Source organism: Anolis sagrei, chromosome X, assembly GCF_037176765.1.
Source record: "Anolis sagrei isolate rAnoSag1 chromosome X, rAnoSag1.mat, whole genome shotgun sequence".
Classification (NCBI taxonomy): domain Eukaryota; kingdom Metazoa; phylum Chordata; class Lepidosauria; order Squamata; family Dactyloidae; genus Anolis; species Anolis sagrei.
Window position 1 is genome coordinate 23016362 of NC_090034.1, and position 19214 is coordinate 23035575.

The 19214-nt window shown below is 42.1% G+C and overlaps 1 protein-coding gene across 1 annotated transcript in view; it reads left to right on the plus strand.

The window, feature by feature from the left end:
* The first annotated feature begins 2414 nt into the window (after positions 1–2414).
* GPR139 (G protein-coupled receptor 139) overlaps positions 2415–19214 on the plus strand; it is a 30326-nt gene continuing 13526 nt past the window's right edge. The window contains exon 1 of the mRNA XM_060786406.2: positions 2415–2725. Coding sequence (XP_060642389.1) covers positions 2602–2725 — 124 coding nt within the window. The 5' untranslated portion in view covers positions 2415–2601. The remainder of the gene's footprint in view (positions 2726–19214) is intronic.

The following is a 19214-nucleotide window of genomic DNA, read 5'->3' on the forward strand; positions in this document are numbered from 1 at the left end:
GAAAAAACTCTATGATATTAGTGGAGTCACCCTAAGCTGATAGGAGACTTGAAGGCACGCATTATAATTTATGGGAGCCAGTGTAGTGCAGAGCTTTGGGTGTTGAACTAAGACTGCGGAAGATCAGGTTTCAAATCCCCATTCAGCCATGGAAATCAACTGGGTGGCCTTTGACAAGTCACACCCTCTCAGCCTCAGAGGAAGGGAACGGCAAGCTTCTTCTGACGAGGGTTTCCATAAGTTAAAGCTGATTTGAGAGATGTAAGAACAAGAACTATCATTTTTAAAATGTACCAAGAGATAGCAGGAGGATTCGCAGCAGTTATTTGCTTCTTCATGCTTAAAAAGAACTCACTCAGAGTTGGCTCAATTTTTTTAAAGTCCCCAGAGATGGAAAACAACAATAAAACAGGCATGAAATGTTAAAATATGGTGATGTTGAAGAAGTCAGTGATAAAACTAATCATAATCATGGTGAAATAAATATCAAACGCCTCCATACGCCTTTGTATCTTAGTCCGGCGTACAAATACATACAACGAGGAAGTCAGGTGGATCTCCCAAGAGATGACATCTCACAGAGAAGAGCCTCCAAGGATGACCTTGGATGTTGGGAGTTATGGTTTGTCCACATCTAGAGAGAACTCTGAAGACAACCAACCCTGAATCTGGACCAAACTTGGCACACAGACCCAACATGGCCAACTTTGGATTGGAGAGTACTGACTGTGGATGTTGGGAGTTGTAATTCACCCGCATCTAGAGAACACTCTGAAAACAAGCAACCATGAATCTGGACCAAACTTGGCACACAAACCCAACATGGCCAATTGAATATTGGCGTAGTTTGGGGATAACTGACCTTTGATGTTGGGAGTTGTAGTTCACCTGCATTCCAAGAGCACAGTGAACACAACCAACCATGAATCTGGTCCAAATTTGGCACACAGACCCAACATGGCCAACTTTGAATATTGGCAGGGTTTGGAGGAAATTGACCTTGGATGTTGAAAGTTGTAGTTTACTAGAGAACACAACCATGAATCTGGACCAAACATGGCACACAGACCCAAGACAACCAACTTTGAATACTTCGCAGGGTTTGGAGAGAATTGACCTTGGATTCTGGGAGTTGTAGTTCACCTGCAGCCAAGAGCACCATGAAGACAACCAACCATGAACCTTGACCAGACCTGGCACAAAGACCCAACATGCCCAACTTTAGAGAGGATTGACCTTGGATTTTAGGAGTTGTAGTTCATCTGCAGCCAGAGAGCACCGAGAAGACAACCAATCGTGAATCTAAATAAAACCTGGCATGCAGACCCAACATGGGCAACTTTGAATACTGGTGTGGTTTGACATGACCTTGGATGTTGGGAGTTGTAGTTCACCCACATCTAGTGGGCACCATAAAGACAACCAACCATGTATCTGGACCAAACCTGGCATGCAGACCAGTTCCGTGGCCAGGATTTCGTTTTTGTTTTTTTTTGGGGGGGGGGGGGTAAAAAATGTCAGGGGGGTTCGGGGGGGCTGAGTTTCGGGGGGGGGCTGAGTCTGAGTGAAAGAGGATCTAGCCTAGCAAACCTTTTGTATCATTACCCCAATACCCCCATGCATATGGGATATATTGAGTATGGTGATCAGATCATGATATGAATAAACATAACAGTTTAAATAATGCACCAGTAAGGCCTTTTCGCGAACCACCATGAGAATTTCGGGGGGGGGGCTCAAGCCCCTCAAGCCCCCCCCCCCCCCCCCCCCCCCGGCTACATGCCTGATGCAGACCCAACATGACCAACCTTCAATACTGGCATGGTGTGAATTGACCTTGGATGTTGGGAGTTGTAGTTCGCCCACGTCTAGAAGATAATCAACCATGAATCTGGACCAAACTTGGCACGCAGACACAACATGGCAAACCTTGAATACTTGGTGGGGAATTGACCTTGGGTGTTGGGAGTTATAGTTCACCTAACTCCTTCGATTGGGAACATTCATACAAAGAAAGGAAAGGGAGCTAACCTGTGCATCTCCGGTGACCTACGGGAGTATTTCGTATAACGGGCATGAGCCAACTTTGAATATTTAGTGGGGTTTGGAGGAAATTGACCTTGGATGTTGAAAGCTGTAGTTTACCTATATCCAGAGAGTCCAGTGAACACAACCCAAACTCCAACTCCCACAATTCCTAACAGCCGGTAGGAGGGAGGGAGGGCCGAAGTTGGCCCATGCCTGTCCTCGAATGTCCTATGATTGAGCGTCGTTCAAGCTCTCTTCCCAAGGTCCAGGTCTGACTGAAACCGGCGGGCATTAGAACCCCGCGGAAGGAGGAGGGGGGATAGGTGGGGTGGCGGTTAACCCTTTCCTTCCCTGGCCGGCTTCAGAGCGAGAAGGAGGACGGGCGGACCCTCGTGTGCTGCTCCTGCTCCTGGCTGCCTCGGCGGGGCTGCCTCTGAGCCCTTCCTCCGGGGCTGGGATGCTGCGGGCGCTGCCTTGCTCTTCTTCTTCTTCCTCCTGGTCCTCCTGGTCCTCCTCCTCGTCCTCCTGCTGCTGGGTCCATCCTCGGGTCGGGACGCCCCCCGGAGCGGGTCCATGGAGCAGGACTCGGTCCACGCGCGCCACAACAACGCCTCCTCTTCCTCCTCGCCCCAGGGCTGCGGCTTGGGCTACGGGCCCCTGGTCTACTACAGCCTGCTCCTCTGCCTGGGGCTGCCAGGTGGGTCCCAGACCCACACCCCAGACCCACCACCCATTTCACTCCATTGCCCTTTCATTCCCTTGGCCAGCCTTTGGAGCCCTAGCCATTCACGTTGGGTCCAACCATTATTATTATTACTACTACTACTATAATTGCTATTGTTATTGCTATTACTATCATTACTATCATTATTACACTTACCATCATTACTATCATTATTACAACTATTACTATGATCAGCATTACTATTATCATTATTACTATTACCATCACTATTATTGCTACTATTATCATCATTACTATTATCATTATTATTACTACTACCACTATTACTGTTATCGTCATTACTATTGTTGCTACTATCATCATCATCATCATTATTATTATTACTATTATTACTACTACTGCTATTACTCTTACGATCATTACTATTATTGCTATCATCATCATTACTATTATTATTACTACTGCTATTAAAGTTACCGTCATTACTATTCTTTGTATTATTATCATCATCATTATTGCTATTATTACTACTGCTATTACTCTTACTGCCATTACTATTATTGCTATTATTATCAACATCATTATTACTATTGCTACTGCTGTTACTCTTACCATCATTACTATTATTGCTACTATTATCATAATCATCATTATTACTATTACTACGGCTATTACTCTTACCATCATTACCATTATTGCTATCATCGTCGTCATCACTATTATTACTATTACTACTATTAATATTGTCCTCATTACTATTATTACTATTATCGTCATCACTATTATTGCTACTATTATCATTACTACTACTATTATCATAATTACTATTATTGCTACTACTATCATCATTTTAATATTATTACTACTACTATTACTCTTATCATTACTATTATTACTATTACTACTATTACTATTATCATCATTACTATTATCATTACCATTATTATCATATCACTATTATTGCTATTATTATTATAATCATTACTATTCTTACTGCTGCTGCTATTACTATTATTATGATTACTATTATTGCTGCTATCATCATCATTACTATTATTAGAATTATGCTATTTTTGTTACTACTACTATCATCATCACTATTATTGCTACTATTATTACTACTACTATTACTCTTATCATCATTACTATTATTACTATTATCACTTTTATTGCTACTATTGTCATCATCATCACTATTCTTATTGCTATTATCATTATTACCATTATTGCTAGTGCTATTATTATCATTACTATTATCATTATTACTATTAATAATAATAACAATAATCAGTTTTATTTACATCCCACCCCCTCTCTCATGGTTATTACTATGATTATCACTATTATGACTATTATTATAATTACTATTATTACTAATATTATCACTATTATACCATAATGATTACTACTGCTACTATATTACTATTATTATTACTACTATTATCACTGTAATAATAATTATTACTACTACGACTACTCAGTTAACTGGGACTCCCAAGCAACTGCAAAGACAAAAAAATACTTTTGAAACAATCTGTTCTTGTAATTGGCAAAATAGCAGGGATATGTCACATTAAGTTTATTGGAATGAGCCTCTAGTCACTGCATTTCAATCAGTACAGAATGTATGGGATGGGAAATGGTGGGATATAAAACTCATTATGCCTGTTTTTAATCGTAACTCTCAAGCAACTAGAAATGGTATTGATCTGGCACCTGTGGGTGCCGGTTCACTGACAGTTGACTGAATGTAGCATGATGGACAAGCGGATGATGCCCAGAGCCAGGCTGGCACACAACCCGGCTCCCCTTATTCCAAGATAAGGGGCCTGACCTTCCAAATAGTTTCCTGGGCTCAATCCAGATCCTCTTGGAAGTGCTTTGACTGTGTGTATCTGCATGGTGGAATGGGGTTGGACTAGATGGCCCCAGGGATCTCCTCCAGCTCTGTGATAGTATCATTCATTGTATGTAGCCAACATGAAACAGGAACTTGAGAGTGGAGAATGGAGAGAAAACATTACAAACAAAGGCAGGGGAAGCCAGGAACTCCCAGAAGTTGGAGTTGATGGAGTCTTGTGAGGAAGTCCTCCACCCAGAGCCTTTCAGAGCGAAAACTCAGACAGTCCAATTGCCATTTACTAGCAGTGCACAGATCTTAGAAAAGGGCTTGAAGGGAACAGAATCACCTTTATTGTTAGTTTTCCAGAAAATGTAGTTTATACTAGACTGCCTCTGAAACCAGAGGGTCCTTATAGTCTCTATTATTGTTGTTGTTATTATTATTAATAATAATAATAATACCATGCTTTATCTCTCTCGCAGGAGACTCAAAGCAACTTAACATTAGAAGGATCAGCATACTTTACACACATTCTCACCTTGACATTGCATATCTACCTCAGTCCGTTGTTGTGATATATTATATCTTGCTTTTAATGTATTGTGTTTTAATTGGTTTGACTCCTTGTGTTATATTATGTTTATTGACTTTATCCTTGATTAATTTCAGTTGCTTGTACGTTATATTTAGTTTAGTTTATTTCATATTTCATCATGATTGTGGTTTCTTTCTTTCTTTCCCCTTCTTTTCTCTCTCCCTTCCTTCCTTCCTTCCTTCCTTTTGTCTTTCCTTCCTTCTCCCTTTCCTCCCTCCCTTAACTCTTTCCATTCCCTTCCACCCTTCCTTCCATCCTTCTTCCCTTCCTTCCTTCTCTTTTTCCTTCCTCCTTTCCTCCTGAGGGATGTTTAGCTGGGAGAAGAGAAGGTAGAGAGGGAACATGGGAACCATGTTCCAAGATTTAAAAAGATGTCCCATTGAGGAGGAGGGAGAAAACTGCCTTTCTGCTGCTCTAGAGACCAGGGCACAAGGGAGCAATGGTTTCAAATGGCAGGGAAAGAGATTTGACTGAAAAGATTAGGAAGAACTTCCTGAGAGTAAGAGCTGATGGAGAGTGGCATAGGCTGACTGGGTGTGTGGTGAAGTCTCCTTCTCAGGAGGCTTTTCCACAGAGGCTGTCTGTCAGGAGTGCTTTGATTGTGCCTTCTTGAATGGCAGGGAGTTGGACTGGATGGCTTTTGGGGGTCTCTTCCAGCTCTAGGATTCTACACCAGGAATAGGCAATACAGGGTCTAATGGATACACTTGTTCTTTCCCATCCACCATCTCATCCTGACGAAAGCTAACCCCTTTGGGATCCAAATGTTTCCTGTCTTTCCTTCACTTTCTGCCTCCAAAAGAGAAGATGAAGGGGAGGAAAGGACAGAGAGGGGACTTGGGGAGAACCCCCTCTCTCCCTGTCCACCCACCCCACTCTCTCTGGCCTGCCATGCAGCCCCCAGGTTAGAAAGTTTGCCCACGCCTGTATTAAACCCAGACTAGCCCTAGAAACGCCTGTGATGCCTTTGGCAACATGTGAACTATCCGTGGTGCTGACACAGCAGGCGCGCTCCACACAATGCTCCCTGGCTCAGAGCTGAAAACGAGCACTATGGCCAGCAAGGCAGCCTCAGTGCGCGCCCTCAAAGAAGGTGGAAAAGAGCAGTTGCATTGTTTTATTAATGCCGGGGGGGTTTTTTCAACATTTTTTCTTTCTTATCGTTGCTTCTTAACACATTTTCATTGCATTAGTTACATTTCTTTTAGTTAGGGTCAGATATTCATAAACCTTTTGTACAAACCTTTGTGAAATTTATTATTAATATTTACACTTATTTTCTTCTGGTGCAAGTACATCTAGGGCATTTTGTACCCAACATTCCTAGGTATTCTTCATTTCTTATGTTTCCATCTTAATCTTTGACATATCCTTTATCTTATTAAAGTTTACTGCTAGATCTTTAAGCAAACAATAATAAAAATACAATAAAAGTCCCATGTTATTTCCCCCATCACTGACTCCCCAACCACATTTTCCACTATATTGTTATCTTTAACCATGTTCACAATTCTCTTAATTTCTTTATAATATTTCTATTGGCTTTATCTATTTTATCCATTCTATATATGTTGTCCATCTGTTTTTTATTTCCTTTATTTTCTTCTCTTGTGTGTCCTCCTTCATTACACTTGTCATAATTTGAAATTGATCCTGTTTATATATGTAATTGCTCCAGTTCTCCAACGTACACTTTCTTTCATCCTTTCACCCCCCTGCGATTACTGCTTGTCCAGCATGAATCAACAGTTCTTGTTCCTTTCCATTAATTCTCTTGTTTCTTAATATTCCCATTAGTATCCTATCTAATAGGCATGGGCAATCCATTGTTCTAAATGGCTCTAAAGTACTTACAAAACTAGGGGGTGCTGATGCTTTGCTTCTAAAGTGTTGCTAAAGTTCTGGTGGAGAAAATTTCAGAACTCTAACAAAACTTTCAAAATTTTGTTATAAATGGCAGTTCCTAATTGGTTCTGTCATAAAAATTGCCAATACTGAAATAATAACATTCTGTTTTCCGTTCTTGAGTTGGGAGTACTGCTTTGGGAGACAGTATTCAGGCATTCGGACAACATGGCCAGTCCACTAGAGTTGATAGGGTAGGAGCATCACTTCAGTGCTAGTGGCCCTTGCTTCTTTCAGTACACTGACATTTGTCTGCCTGTCTTCCCAAGAGAGTTGTAGGATTTTTTGGAGGCAAAGCTGATGGAATCATTCCAGGAGTTGAGTGTGATGTCTGTAGACAGTCCACGTTTTGCAGGCATATAACAGGGTTGGGAGGACAATAGCTTTATAAACAAGCACCTTGGTATCCCTACAGATGTCCCAATCCTCAAACACTCTCTGCTTCATTTGGAAAAATGCCACACTCGCAGAGCTCAGGTGGTGTTGTATTTCAGTGTCAATGTTGACTTTTGTGGAGAGGTGGCTGCCAAGGTAGCAGAAATACTCAACATTTTCTAATGTTACGCCATTAAGCTATATTTCCAGCATTGTAGAGGGATTGGCTGGTGATGGCTGGAAGAGCACTTTGGTTTTCTCAATGTTCAATGAGTGGCCAAGCTTCTCGTATGTTTTCTGCACCATGCTGCTAATTGTGAAATTTTAAATACTGTTCTGTTTTAATGTTTGCATATTTGCACATTTCAAAATGTGTGCTAATGTTTTTCTGTTAAGCTACTTCAAGTCTCCTTTGGGGGAGATAAAGCAGGGAATAATAATAATAATAATAATAATAATAATAATAATAACAACAACAACCTGCTTTCCTTGTCAACAAAATATTGTGACATTTCCAAAATCCCCTGCAATCCAGATTTTAGCAGGAATGTCTTACTCCTCTCTGACGTTGTTTTTTTCCTTGTTTTGGGAATCTCAGTGAGAAGGTCTTTGAAAGCCTTCTCCTGTTTTCTAACTTAAAAAAAAACGATTTCACACTGAGTTATGGAAGTTTTTATCTTTCTTTCTTGTTTCTACTTCATTTTGAATTCTGACTCAACTTGGGCAACAATCCAAAAATATTCTGGCATTGCATCTTGAACAGGAACCAGTATCCTCTCTTAGTTTTTCACCTTTTCCCTTCTTTACCTCAAGAAGCTTTGTTTGTAATTCCTCAAAGAGACCTCTCCTGTTAAGTCTTGGATTATTTCTCCCTCCCCATTTTCCTTCTAATGCATGTCTCATTACAGATCCCGGCTTAAAACTTGGCTTTGGAACTAGACCAGGCATGGGCAAACTTTGGCCCTCCAAGTGTTTTGAACTTCAACTCCCACAATTCCTAACAACCTCAGGCCCTTTCCTCCCCCCCCCCCCCCCCCAAGCCACTTTAGCCGAAGTTTGCCCGTGTCTGAACTAGAGCAACACATAAATGTTGTCTGCCAAAATGTAAGGCATTTGCTAAAGATTCCTAACGATTTATGAACACGCCCCTTTAGCTTCCTAGCAATGTTTCAATTTGGAATTTCAATTTGAAACTTGGTCCAACTCTAATATTCTATGATTGTATGAATTCTGTGTCTATGCTGGGGTCAAGGAGAGGCAAAGCACCCACAAGACAACACTTGAATCTGCCTATCTCTTAGTGAAACAGAAGCCACAATGGTGCCAAACAGACTCCGCTGAGTCCACCTTAAGATACTGAGCCTGGAAAGTTAATAGAAAGCAGTCAGGTGTGCTGCCTGTATCCTCTTGAAAAGAGAGAGATGTCTTGAAAGGAGCAAGGGAATAGCTGAAAAACACTCTTCCGTTGCAGCCATATATATCAGATTAGAAATGTATTAGATATATATTAGACACCAGTTCTGAGAATTTTAAGGACAAGCAGCCTGGCTGGGATTTCTGTAGGTGAAAGTCAAATATGTATGTGCCTGATATCTATGCACTACAGCATTGTATGTAAAACAGTGTCCTGTCCTTGGGGGCTGAAGGCCGTTGTGTTGTACAGAATGTGTATTTCCCTCCTGAGTGACTGAGTTAATACTATTAGGAGGAAGGGCACCAGGAGGAGGTGACAGAGGAAGCCCTAAGGAAGGGCTCCCCTGCTTGCAATTGGTTTTGTTGCCTTAATTTGAAGGTGTCGTCTGAGGACAAGATTTCCATTACTGTCAACGGGAAGGACTGTACGTGTACAGTATGCTGAGTGGGAAAGATCTCATTTTGCCATTGTGATAAGAGGAGGACCAACCGCTCAAGCACGGAGTTATTGCTGGGGAGGCTTTGTGCAGCTGTGATGGGGAAGAAAGGAGGCAAATCGGGAAGGCTTTGGACCTTCTTTCTGACTATGTCACTGCCATGCCATGCTCACAGATACTTAGTGGTTGCTGTGATTTTTTCAGTTTGCATGACCATGTTCCAGCATCATTCTCTCCTGTATCTGTGGTTGGCATCTTCAGAGGTTCTGTTGGCAGTGACACAAATGGAGTGTATATATACCTGTGGAATGTCCAGGGTGGGAGAAAAAACTCTTGTCTGTTTAAAGAAATTGTGAATGTTGCAATTTGTAAACTTGAATTCGCATCAGATTACCTCTTAACCATCTCTTTTTTTTTTCAAATACCAAACTCCTTAAATTCCTTTTCTACTGAGCTAAAGTGAGGGAAGGATAAGACTCAGCTGCCTAGCAGCCAGTCCTATCTTATTAAACAACAACAACAACAACAAAACATTATTTATATACCACCCTATTTCCCCGGGGGTACTCAGGGCGTATTCCAACAACAAAAAGATAAATATTTAATGCCTCAATACAACAACAAATACAGATATAATAATGCAAAATAATCAACATATAAAAACACATTATAACATGACACCTAAAATTAAATACAATATATAGACTAGCAGTTGAAATATATCTAACCTAAAACATAAGCATCATGTATCCACATCAATGTATGAATGCCGGCAAAGGTTCACTGAAAATTACTTTCAATATTGCTTTCAGAATTATTTCTGAGGCCAGTGATGTTATCCAGGCTGGCCAGGTCTACAAAGCCCAAGTACAAAAACAGTTCTCAATCTATTATACCTCTGAGGTGTATCAACATTTAATCCTCCTCTCTATGTGCTAATGAGCAAAAATAGGTTTTCAGTTGTTTTTTGAAGGAGAGAAGGGAAGGGGCTGTCTTTATTTCTTTAAGGAGGGAGTTCCAGAGGTGGGGGTGATCACGGAGAAGGCCTTCTCTCTTGTTCCCACCAGCCGTACTTGAGATGAGGGTGGGACTGACAGCAGGGCCTTCTCTGCTGACAGCAGTGTCCGAGTTCATCCATAAGAGGAGATGCGGTTTGTCAAATATACTGGGCCCAAACTGTTTAGGGCTTTATAGGTAATGACCAGCACTTTGTATTTAGCTTAGAAGCAGACCGGCAGCCAGTGGAGCTGCCACAACATGGGTGTAGTTATTTCCCTGTACGGAGTTCCAGTTAGTAACCTGGCTGCCAATCTCTGAACCAGTTGAAGCTTCCAAACTATTTTCAAAGGCAGCCCCATGTAGAGAGCATTGCAATAATCCAAACGGGATGTAACTAAAGTGTGGACCACCATGGCCAGATCTGGCGTCTCAAGGTATGTGAATGCAACTGGGACACAAGTGTTAACTGTGCAAAGGTGTTCCTGGCCACCACCGACACCTGGGGTTCCAGGGTCAGCAATGAATCCATGAGCACCCCCAAACTGCAAATGTGGCACAAAGAGTATCTGAAAATGTTCCTGCAAACTAGTGAGCACAGTTGTGATGAAGAAACACTAGGGCACTTTTTTCACATCAACAGCCGGAAACAGAGAATGTCCTTATTATTGTTAGATTTATGTCATCTTCCATATAAAGTGCAAATGACTGCAAAAGATTTTTATATATTAGGGAGAGTACCTTTTTCATTTTTGAACAAATAAATGCAACTACTCACCCATGCCTCTCCTCCACCATCAAAGGAGCTCTTTCTGTTCTTTTTGATGACTAGAAGAAATTGCTTGCTATTCATGAGAGCACCTCTCCATTCATTCTCTTAATTTCCATCTGGCAGCTTTCCACCATGCTTATAGGGCATGCGTCATACACTTAATTGTAGAGAAATTATCCACCTGAAACTCATGATATGTCAAAAAAGTCACGTTGACATCAGCCTCTGGCAGGAGACAACCATTCTGACAACCTTCAGACTAAAGGTTGCTCGCTTTGCTGGGAATTGCAGCCTCATAATGGATAATCCCAAAATCAGGTTTCTTGGGTGAGCAAAAGAGACAAGATAACCTATAGGTTGCACTACATTCACAGTCAGAAAAAGAGGGAGATGGAATATGCCATCCATCATTTGCTCATCTAACCAAGCCTTGACCAAATAGGTCTTGCTGATCTTCTGATTCAGTTCAAAATCCCCCTCCAAATCCACATTTCAAAGCAGGTGGAGAATGCTCAATGGCTTGAATGCAAAGGACTTCATATTGGAAAGAAAGGACAGTTAAAGGCTGTTTTCCAGTGAAAGTGCCCATTTTAGGAGGATAAGTTTGCAAGAACCAAGTGAGGCAGAAAATAGGTTTTTATGAACCTCAAATGTAGGAATATTTTTTAAACCAATAAGTTTTAGATAGAACAGGCTCATCCTTGCTGAACTCCTCCAGAAGAGTAAAGATAGTGATAGATACGTTCCAGCACATCTTCTTTCACGAAGAGAGAAAGGGAGAACACCTGACACAGGCCAGAAACAATAAGGACAGGAGTAGGGCTAGTTCCTTTGTTGGAACAAAGAGTAATTCAGGATGAACCAGATTAGGTCATCTGACCATAATTTTCTGGAATAGATAGCAGACAGAGGAAGAAAGTGGGCTGGAATAGAATGGTTATGTTGGGTTGCTGTGTTTTTTGGGCTGTATGGCTATGTTCTAGTAGAATTTTCTCCCAACATTTTACCTGCATCTGTGGCAAGCATCTTCAGAGGTTTGTTCAAATGTCTTTTAGGAATGAGGCAAGTGGAGCGTATACGTGTATATCTGTGGAATGTCCAGGGTGAGAAAGAGAACCCTTCCCTGTTTGAAGCAAGTTTGTTGCAATTAACAAGCTTGAGTAGCATTGAGTAGCTTTGCAGCTGCAAAGTCAATCAGTGAGGGTATTTGCATAGCTTGGCTGTTGTGCCTGGAGACATCCTTTGTTTAGGAGGTATTAACTGGCCTTGGTTGTTTGCTGTATGCAATTCCCCCGTTTCTGAGTGGTGTTCTTTCTTTACTGTCTTGATTTTGGTGGCTATTTTTTTGATACTGGTAATTAGATTTTATTCATTTTCATGGTTTTCTCCTTTCTGTTAAAATTGTCCACATACTTGTGGATTTCAGTGGTTTCTCCACATAGTCTGACATGATGTTTGTCACAGTGGTCCAGCGTTTCTGTGTTCTCAAATAATATTCTGTGTCCAGCTTGGTTCATTGAGTGCTCTGCTATAACTGTCTTCTCTGGTTGTATTAGTCTATAATATCTTTAATAATAATAATAATAATAATAATAATAATAATAATAACAATAATAATGCTGGGTGCAGTGCCTAGAGACCTTGGCCTGCACTTAAACACAATCGGCGCTGACAAAATTACCATCTGCCAGCTGCAAAAGGCCACCTTACTGGGATCTGCACACATTATTCATCAATACATTACACAATCCTAGACACTTGGGAAGTGTCCAACGTGTGATCCAATACAACAGCCAGCAGAGTGTCTGCTGTGGATTCATCTTGTTGTGTTTCACATAATAATAATAATAATTATTATTATTATTATTATTATTATTATTTATTTATATACTTCCCTATCTCCCGGAAGGGACTCAGGACGGTTTACAGACAAAAGAACAAAGTGGCAAACATTAATTGCCAAAAAGAATAAACATCAAACAACAATAAATCAACTGGAGCCACAGCGGCCTGGTAGAGGGTGATGGCGAGACCCTCCTGGGCCTGTTGATGTGCTACCGGCCTTGAGGAGGGCGATGTCGAGGCCCTCCTGGTCCTGTTGGGGTTATACCGGCCTTGAGGAAGGCAATGGCAAGGCCCTCCTGAGCATGCTGCTGCCATGCCACCTTGGGAAGGGTGATGGCAAGGCTCTCCTGGGCCTGTTGGTGCCATGCCAGCCTTGAGGACGGCGATGGCGATTTTATGTTCTTTGATACATGTTTGAGCATCGCATTTGGTGGTCCCTATGTAGACTTGTCCACAGCTGCATGGTACACAGTAGGCTCCTGAGGTGGTGGAGCCAACCTGGACACAGAATAGTATTTCATACTTGCTTCAAACAGACAAGGATTCTTTTTCCATCCTGGACATTCCACAAATTTATATACACTCTACGTGCCTCATTCCTAACAGACCTCTGAACAAACCTCTGAGGATGTTTGCCACAGATGCAGGTAAAACATCAAGAGAGAATGCTTACTGGAACATGTAGCCTGAAAAACTCACAGCCACCCAGTGATTCCTGCCATGAAAGCCTTTGACAACACAATGGTCATGTTCCTTATTCCTCTGTTTTTAAGCCATCTTGTTCCTAATGGAGAAGAGTGTATCCAGCAAACGCAGGTTCAGAAGCTTCTGCACTTCCAGCAAAGGTCCAGAATGTCCTCAGATATGATCTACAAGGGTCCTCTGAAGGCCTGAAGGCAACTGAAGGCCACTGAGGGATAGTATGAGGGCCATTCTGGTGTAATGATTTGAGTGTTGGACAAGGATACTGGAAGACACTGGTTCCAATTCCCGCTTTGTAATGGAAATCCAGTGACCAAGTCTTTCTCAGCCTCAGAGGAAGGAAAAGGAATCATACAGCTGGCAAAGAATAGAAGACCCATTTTGCCATGTGGGAACACCCAATCAAAGCACTTTCAGTAGATGCCCATCCAGTCTTTGTTTGACAAGCTTCAGAAAAAGCTCCATCCCCTTGCTCCAGACCAGGGGTTCTCAAATCTTTTCAGCCATTGAGCCCTTTTTGAAGCAAAAGTTTCTCATGGAGCCCCAAGAAATGTTGGGTAGTCTTTAGGGAGCCCCAAGGGCCCCATCGAGCACACTTTGAGAACCACTGTTCTGGACAATAATTCACAGAGAACACAACAACAGCAACAATGAGAACAACACATTAAAATATTGGGGAGAGGGGCACTTTGGTCATTGCAGAGGAAGGACAGGAAGACCAATCTCCACAATGTCCCCCAAAAGTGCATACTCAACAGTAAGATGGAAGTATGCCTGTGTATGTCACTAACAGGATGTGGGCCCATCTTGCCTCTTTTCCTGCTTTTGTTCACAGTCATTCCATCGTCTTGGAGAGTGGAAAGGCATGGCTTGCGCTTTCTGTCCTCAGTGAAAGCGCAAGCCATGCCTTCTCACCCTTCAAGACACTCTGCCTTCGATGACTCTCTTTCCATGACATACAAGCAAGTGAGATGCACACACATGACTCTCACAAAGCTAGTAGCACTGAAAGCTAATACAATGAATGTTGCTTCTTCTAGTTGGCCTAATGAAGCTATTATCACAATATATACTACTCTCACAACCCCAGTAAAGTAGCCCCAAACTATGCCTAGCCTATCCTCTTAGCAAAGGCTTCAGATTGTCTACTAGAGGTATGTGCCCATCTAACTTGGGCAATTGCTAGCTAGAGAATAGTGGTGTAATGTAATGGGATGCAGAGCTCAACAACTGTAAAGTGAAACTAAATTGCCCTGCTGCTAAATGTAGTGCGTGCAGAAGCACTTGGATGTGAAGTGATGGAACAAGGATTGAAAACAACAAACGCCCATTTACTTTGCGGTTTCATATACTTATTTATTCATTGGCTGGTTTTTGTTTGTCCAGCTAATTTTTCAAAGAAACCCACAACGACTTACTGTAAAATGGAATAGAAAACAATGACCAATATGGTCCTGCTAAATATAGCAGAATATAACATTTTCTGTCATTTGGATCCGATGCAATGCTTGCCTATATAAAAATGTTTTCATCCTATCTGCAGAACCAGAATGGGCTAAAGTGGAGCTGCAGAGTTAATGGGAAAGAGTCAGTGTGGATATTTATCAGTACTTTGGATCCCAGACAAATATATATCTCTCCCTTAAGATTTTGGGAGAGGAAAGATCTGTGAAAAAAGACATCCCTATAGCTAGTGCTATTTGGACATTTTGGACTACAACTCCCATCAGGATAGCCCATGGTTGGGAATCATAGGAGGTGTAGTGCAACACATATGTGATATCACTTGGTAGATGAAGTTTGTAAGATACACACGTTACAAGACTTTGTACTAGATAATCATCAGAGGATGGAACTGGCAAACGCACCTCTTAAATAGTATTTGCCTAAGAAAACCATATGAAATTTAAGGAGTTGCCGTAAGTTGTCATATGTGATGGTACATACGAGCCATGGTGGCGCAATGGGTTAAACCCTTGTGCTACTGAACTGCTGACCTGAAGGTTGGCAGTTCGAATCCACGATACAGGGTGAGCTCCTGTCTGTCAGCTCCAGTTCCTGTCAACCTAACAGTTTGAAAACATGAAAATGTAAGTAGATAAATAGGTACTGCTTTAATGTATTGTCAAAGGCATTCATGGCCAGAATCACTGGGTTGTTGTAGATTTTTCGGGCTATATTGCCATGTTCCAGAAACATTCTCTCCTGATTTTTCACCTGCATCTATGACAAGCATCCTCAGAGGTAGTGAGGTCACTACCTCTGAGGATGCTTGCCATAGATGCAGATGAAACATCAGGAGGGAATCCTTCTAGAATATGGCCATATAGCCCAAAAAACCTACAACAACTAAGGTACTGCTTTAATGTGGTTGAAGTGGTCAGATCCTTAGGGGCAAGTGACCATGTGCTCCTGCAATTTGAGGTATAAAGGAAGGCTGAAACTAAGACAAGTCAAACCCGCATTTTGGACTTTAGGAGAGCTGATTTCTGAAAAATGAAGGAAACACTGAGCAGCATTCCATGGACACAGATACTAAAAGACAAGGGAGTTATGGATGGATGGGAGTTTTTCAAGAGTGAAATACTCAAGGTGCAATTGCAAACAGTGCCAACAAAGAGAAAAAATAGGACAAGTGCAAAGAAGCCAGAATGGATGTCCAAAGAACTTCTAACTGTGCTAAGACTCAAAAGAGACATGCACAAGAAGTGGAAAAAGGGAGAAATCACCAAAGAAGAATTCAAACAAATAGCCAACTCCTGTAGGGAAAAGGTCAGCAAGGCTAAAGCACAAAATGAGCTCAGGTTTACTAGGGACATTAAAAACAATAAAAAGGGCTTATTTTTTATGTCAGTAGAAAAAAGGAAGAACAAGGAGGTGATAGGGCCTCTTCAAGGAGAAGATGGGGAATGCTGACAGGGGATAGGGAAAAGGTAGAACTACTTAATGCCTTCTTTTCCTCTGTCTTCTCACAAAAAGAAAGTCATCTTCAACCTCACCAAGATGGAGTGGATGAGGGATTAGAGGACACCCAACCCCAAATTGGGAAGCAAGACATCCAGAAATACCTGGCCACTCTAAACGAGTTCAAGTCCCCAGGGCCAGATCAACTATACCCAAGAGTATTGAAGGAACTAGTGGAAGTCATCTCGGAACCACTGGCAATCATCTTTGAGAGTTCTTGGAGAACGGGAGAAGTTCCAGCAGACTGGAGGAGGGCCAATGTGGTCCCAATCTTCAAGAAGGGAAAAAAGGATGACGCAAACAATTACCGTACGGTCAGCCTCACGTCGATACCAGGCAAGATTCTGGAAAAGATTATTAAGGAAGTGGTCTGCAAACACTTAGAAACAAATGCGGTCATTGCTAATAGCCAACATGGATTTATCAAAAACAAGTCATACCAAACTAATCTGATCTCTTTTTTTGATAGAGTTACAAGCTGGGTAGACGCGGGAAATGCTGTGGATGTAGCGTACCTGAATTTCAGTAAGACCTTTGATAAGGTCCCCATGACCTTCTGGCAAACAAACTAGTCAATTGTGGGCTAGGCAAAACTATGGTTAGGTGGATCTGTAATTGGTTAAGTGGACGAACCCAGAGAGTGCTCACCAATGCTTCCTCTTCATCCTGGAAAGAAGTGACGAGCGGAGTGCTGCAGGGTTCCGTCCTGGGCCTGGTCCTGTTCAACATCTTTATTAATGACTTAGATGAAGGGTTAGAAGGCATGATCATCAAGTTTGCAGACGACACCAAATTGGGAGGGATAGCCAATACAGAGGACAGGAGCAGGATTCAAAACGATCTTGACAGATTAGAGAGATGGGCCAAAACTAACAAAATGAAGTTCAACAGTGACAAATGCAAGATATTCCACTTAGGCAGAAAAAATGAAATGCAAAGATACAGAATGGGGGACGCCTGGTTCGAGACCAGTACATGTGAAAAAGATCTTGGGGTCCTTGTGGACAAGTTAAACATGAGCCAACAATGTGATGTGGCAGCAAAAAAAAAAAAAAAAAAGCCAATGGGATTTTGCCCTGCATCAATAGGAACATGGTGTCTAGATCTAGGGAAGTCATGCTACCCCTCTATTCTGCCTTGGTTAGACCACACTTGGAATATTGTGTCCAATTCTGGGCACCACAATTGAAGAGAGATATTGACAAGCTGGAAAGTATCCAGAGGAGGGCAACTAAAATGATCAGGGGTCTGGAGAACAAGTCTATGAGGAGCGGCTTAAGGAGCTGGGCATGTTTAGCCTGAAGAAGAGAAGGCTGAGAGGAGACATGATAGCCATGCATAAATATGTGAGAGGAAGACACAGGGAGGAGGGAGCAAGCTTTTTTTCTGCTGCCCTGGAGATTTAGGACACGGAACAATGGCTTCAAACTACAAGAAAGGAGATTCCATCTGAACATTAGGAAGAACTTCCTGACTGTGAGAGCAGTTCAGCAGTGGAACTCTCTGCCCTGGAGTGTGGTGGAGGATCCTTCTTTGGGAGCTTTTAAACAGAAGCTGGATGGCCATCTGTCAGGGGTGCTTTGAATGCAATATTCCTGCTTCTTGGCAGGGGGTTGGACTGGATGGCCCATGAGGTCTCTTCCAACTCTATGATTCTATGATTCTAATGGGGAAAAGCTAAGAGACGCTCAAAGCAATCTTGTTGGCCACACAACCAGGATGGTGACAGCACAGGTTCCTCGGCTTGAAAATGGAGAAAGCACCTCCCCAGGGCCAGAGATGAGCACTGTCTCCAGAAACCAGAAATGAAAGGAGAAGCCTTAGTCTTTGTTTGTGTGTCTCATATATAATTGTAAAGGCTGAATGTTTGCCTATGTATGTAAAATGCTGTAATCTGCTCTGAGTCTCCAAGCTTGAGAAGGGCAGAATATAAATAAGGTGTATTATTATTATTATTATTGTATTCTCGAAGGCTTTCATGGCTGGAATCACTAGGTCTTGCAAGTTCTGCCTTGGTTAGACCACACCCAAAAAGGCAAAACTCCCCTCCAGTAACATTACAAGGAAGGAAAGACAAGCCATCAGAGACCTCAATTCAGATCCTGATAGCCTCATTATGCCAGCAGACAAGGGGAATGCCACAGTAATCATGCATACAGAACAATACAAGGAGAAGATCAGAAAACTCCTGGACCCTACTATATACAAAAAACTCAAGCAAGACCCAACTTCCAAAATAACCAGGAAAACCAACACTCTGATTAAGAACTCCTCAATCAACTTTGACATACGACAACAGCTATGTAAATCGGAAGCCCTTCCACCCAGGCTTTATGGACTCCCAAAAATCCATAAGGACTCCACCCCACTCAGACCCATCGTGAGTGCCATTGGATCCCCCACATACGACCTAGCAAAATTTCTTGCTGCACAGTTACAAAGCCATATTGGGCTCACTACACACTACATCAAGGACTCAGCCCACTTCATAGAAAAAATCAGCAATCTCAAGCTAAATACCAACGACAAACTGATCAGCTTCGATGTCGTATCTCTATTCACCATGGTCCCGGTAGCAGACACCATGGCACTCATCAACCAGAGGTTCCCAGAAGACATCACGGCTCTATTTCACCATTGCCTCACCACCAGTT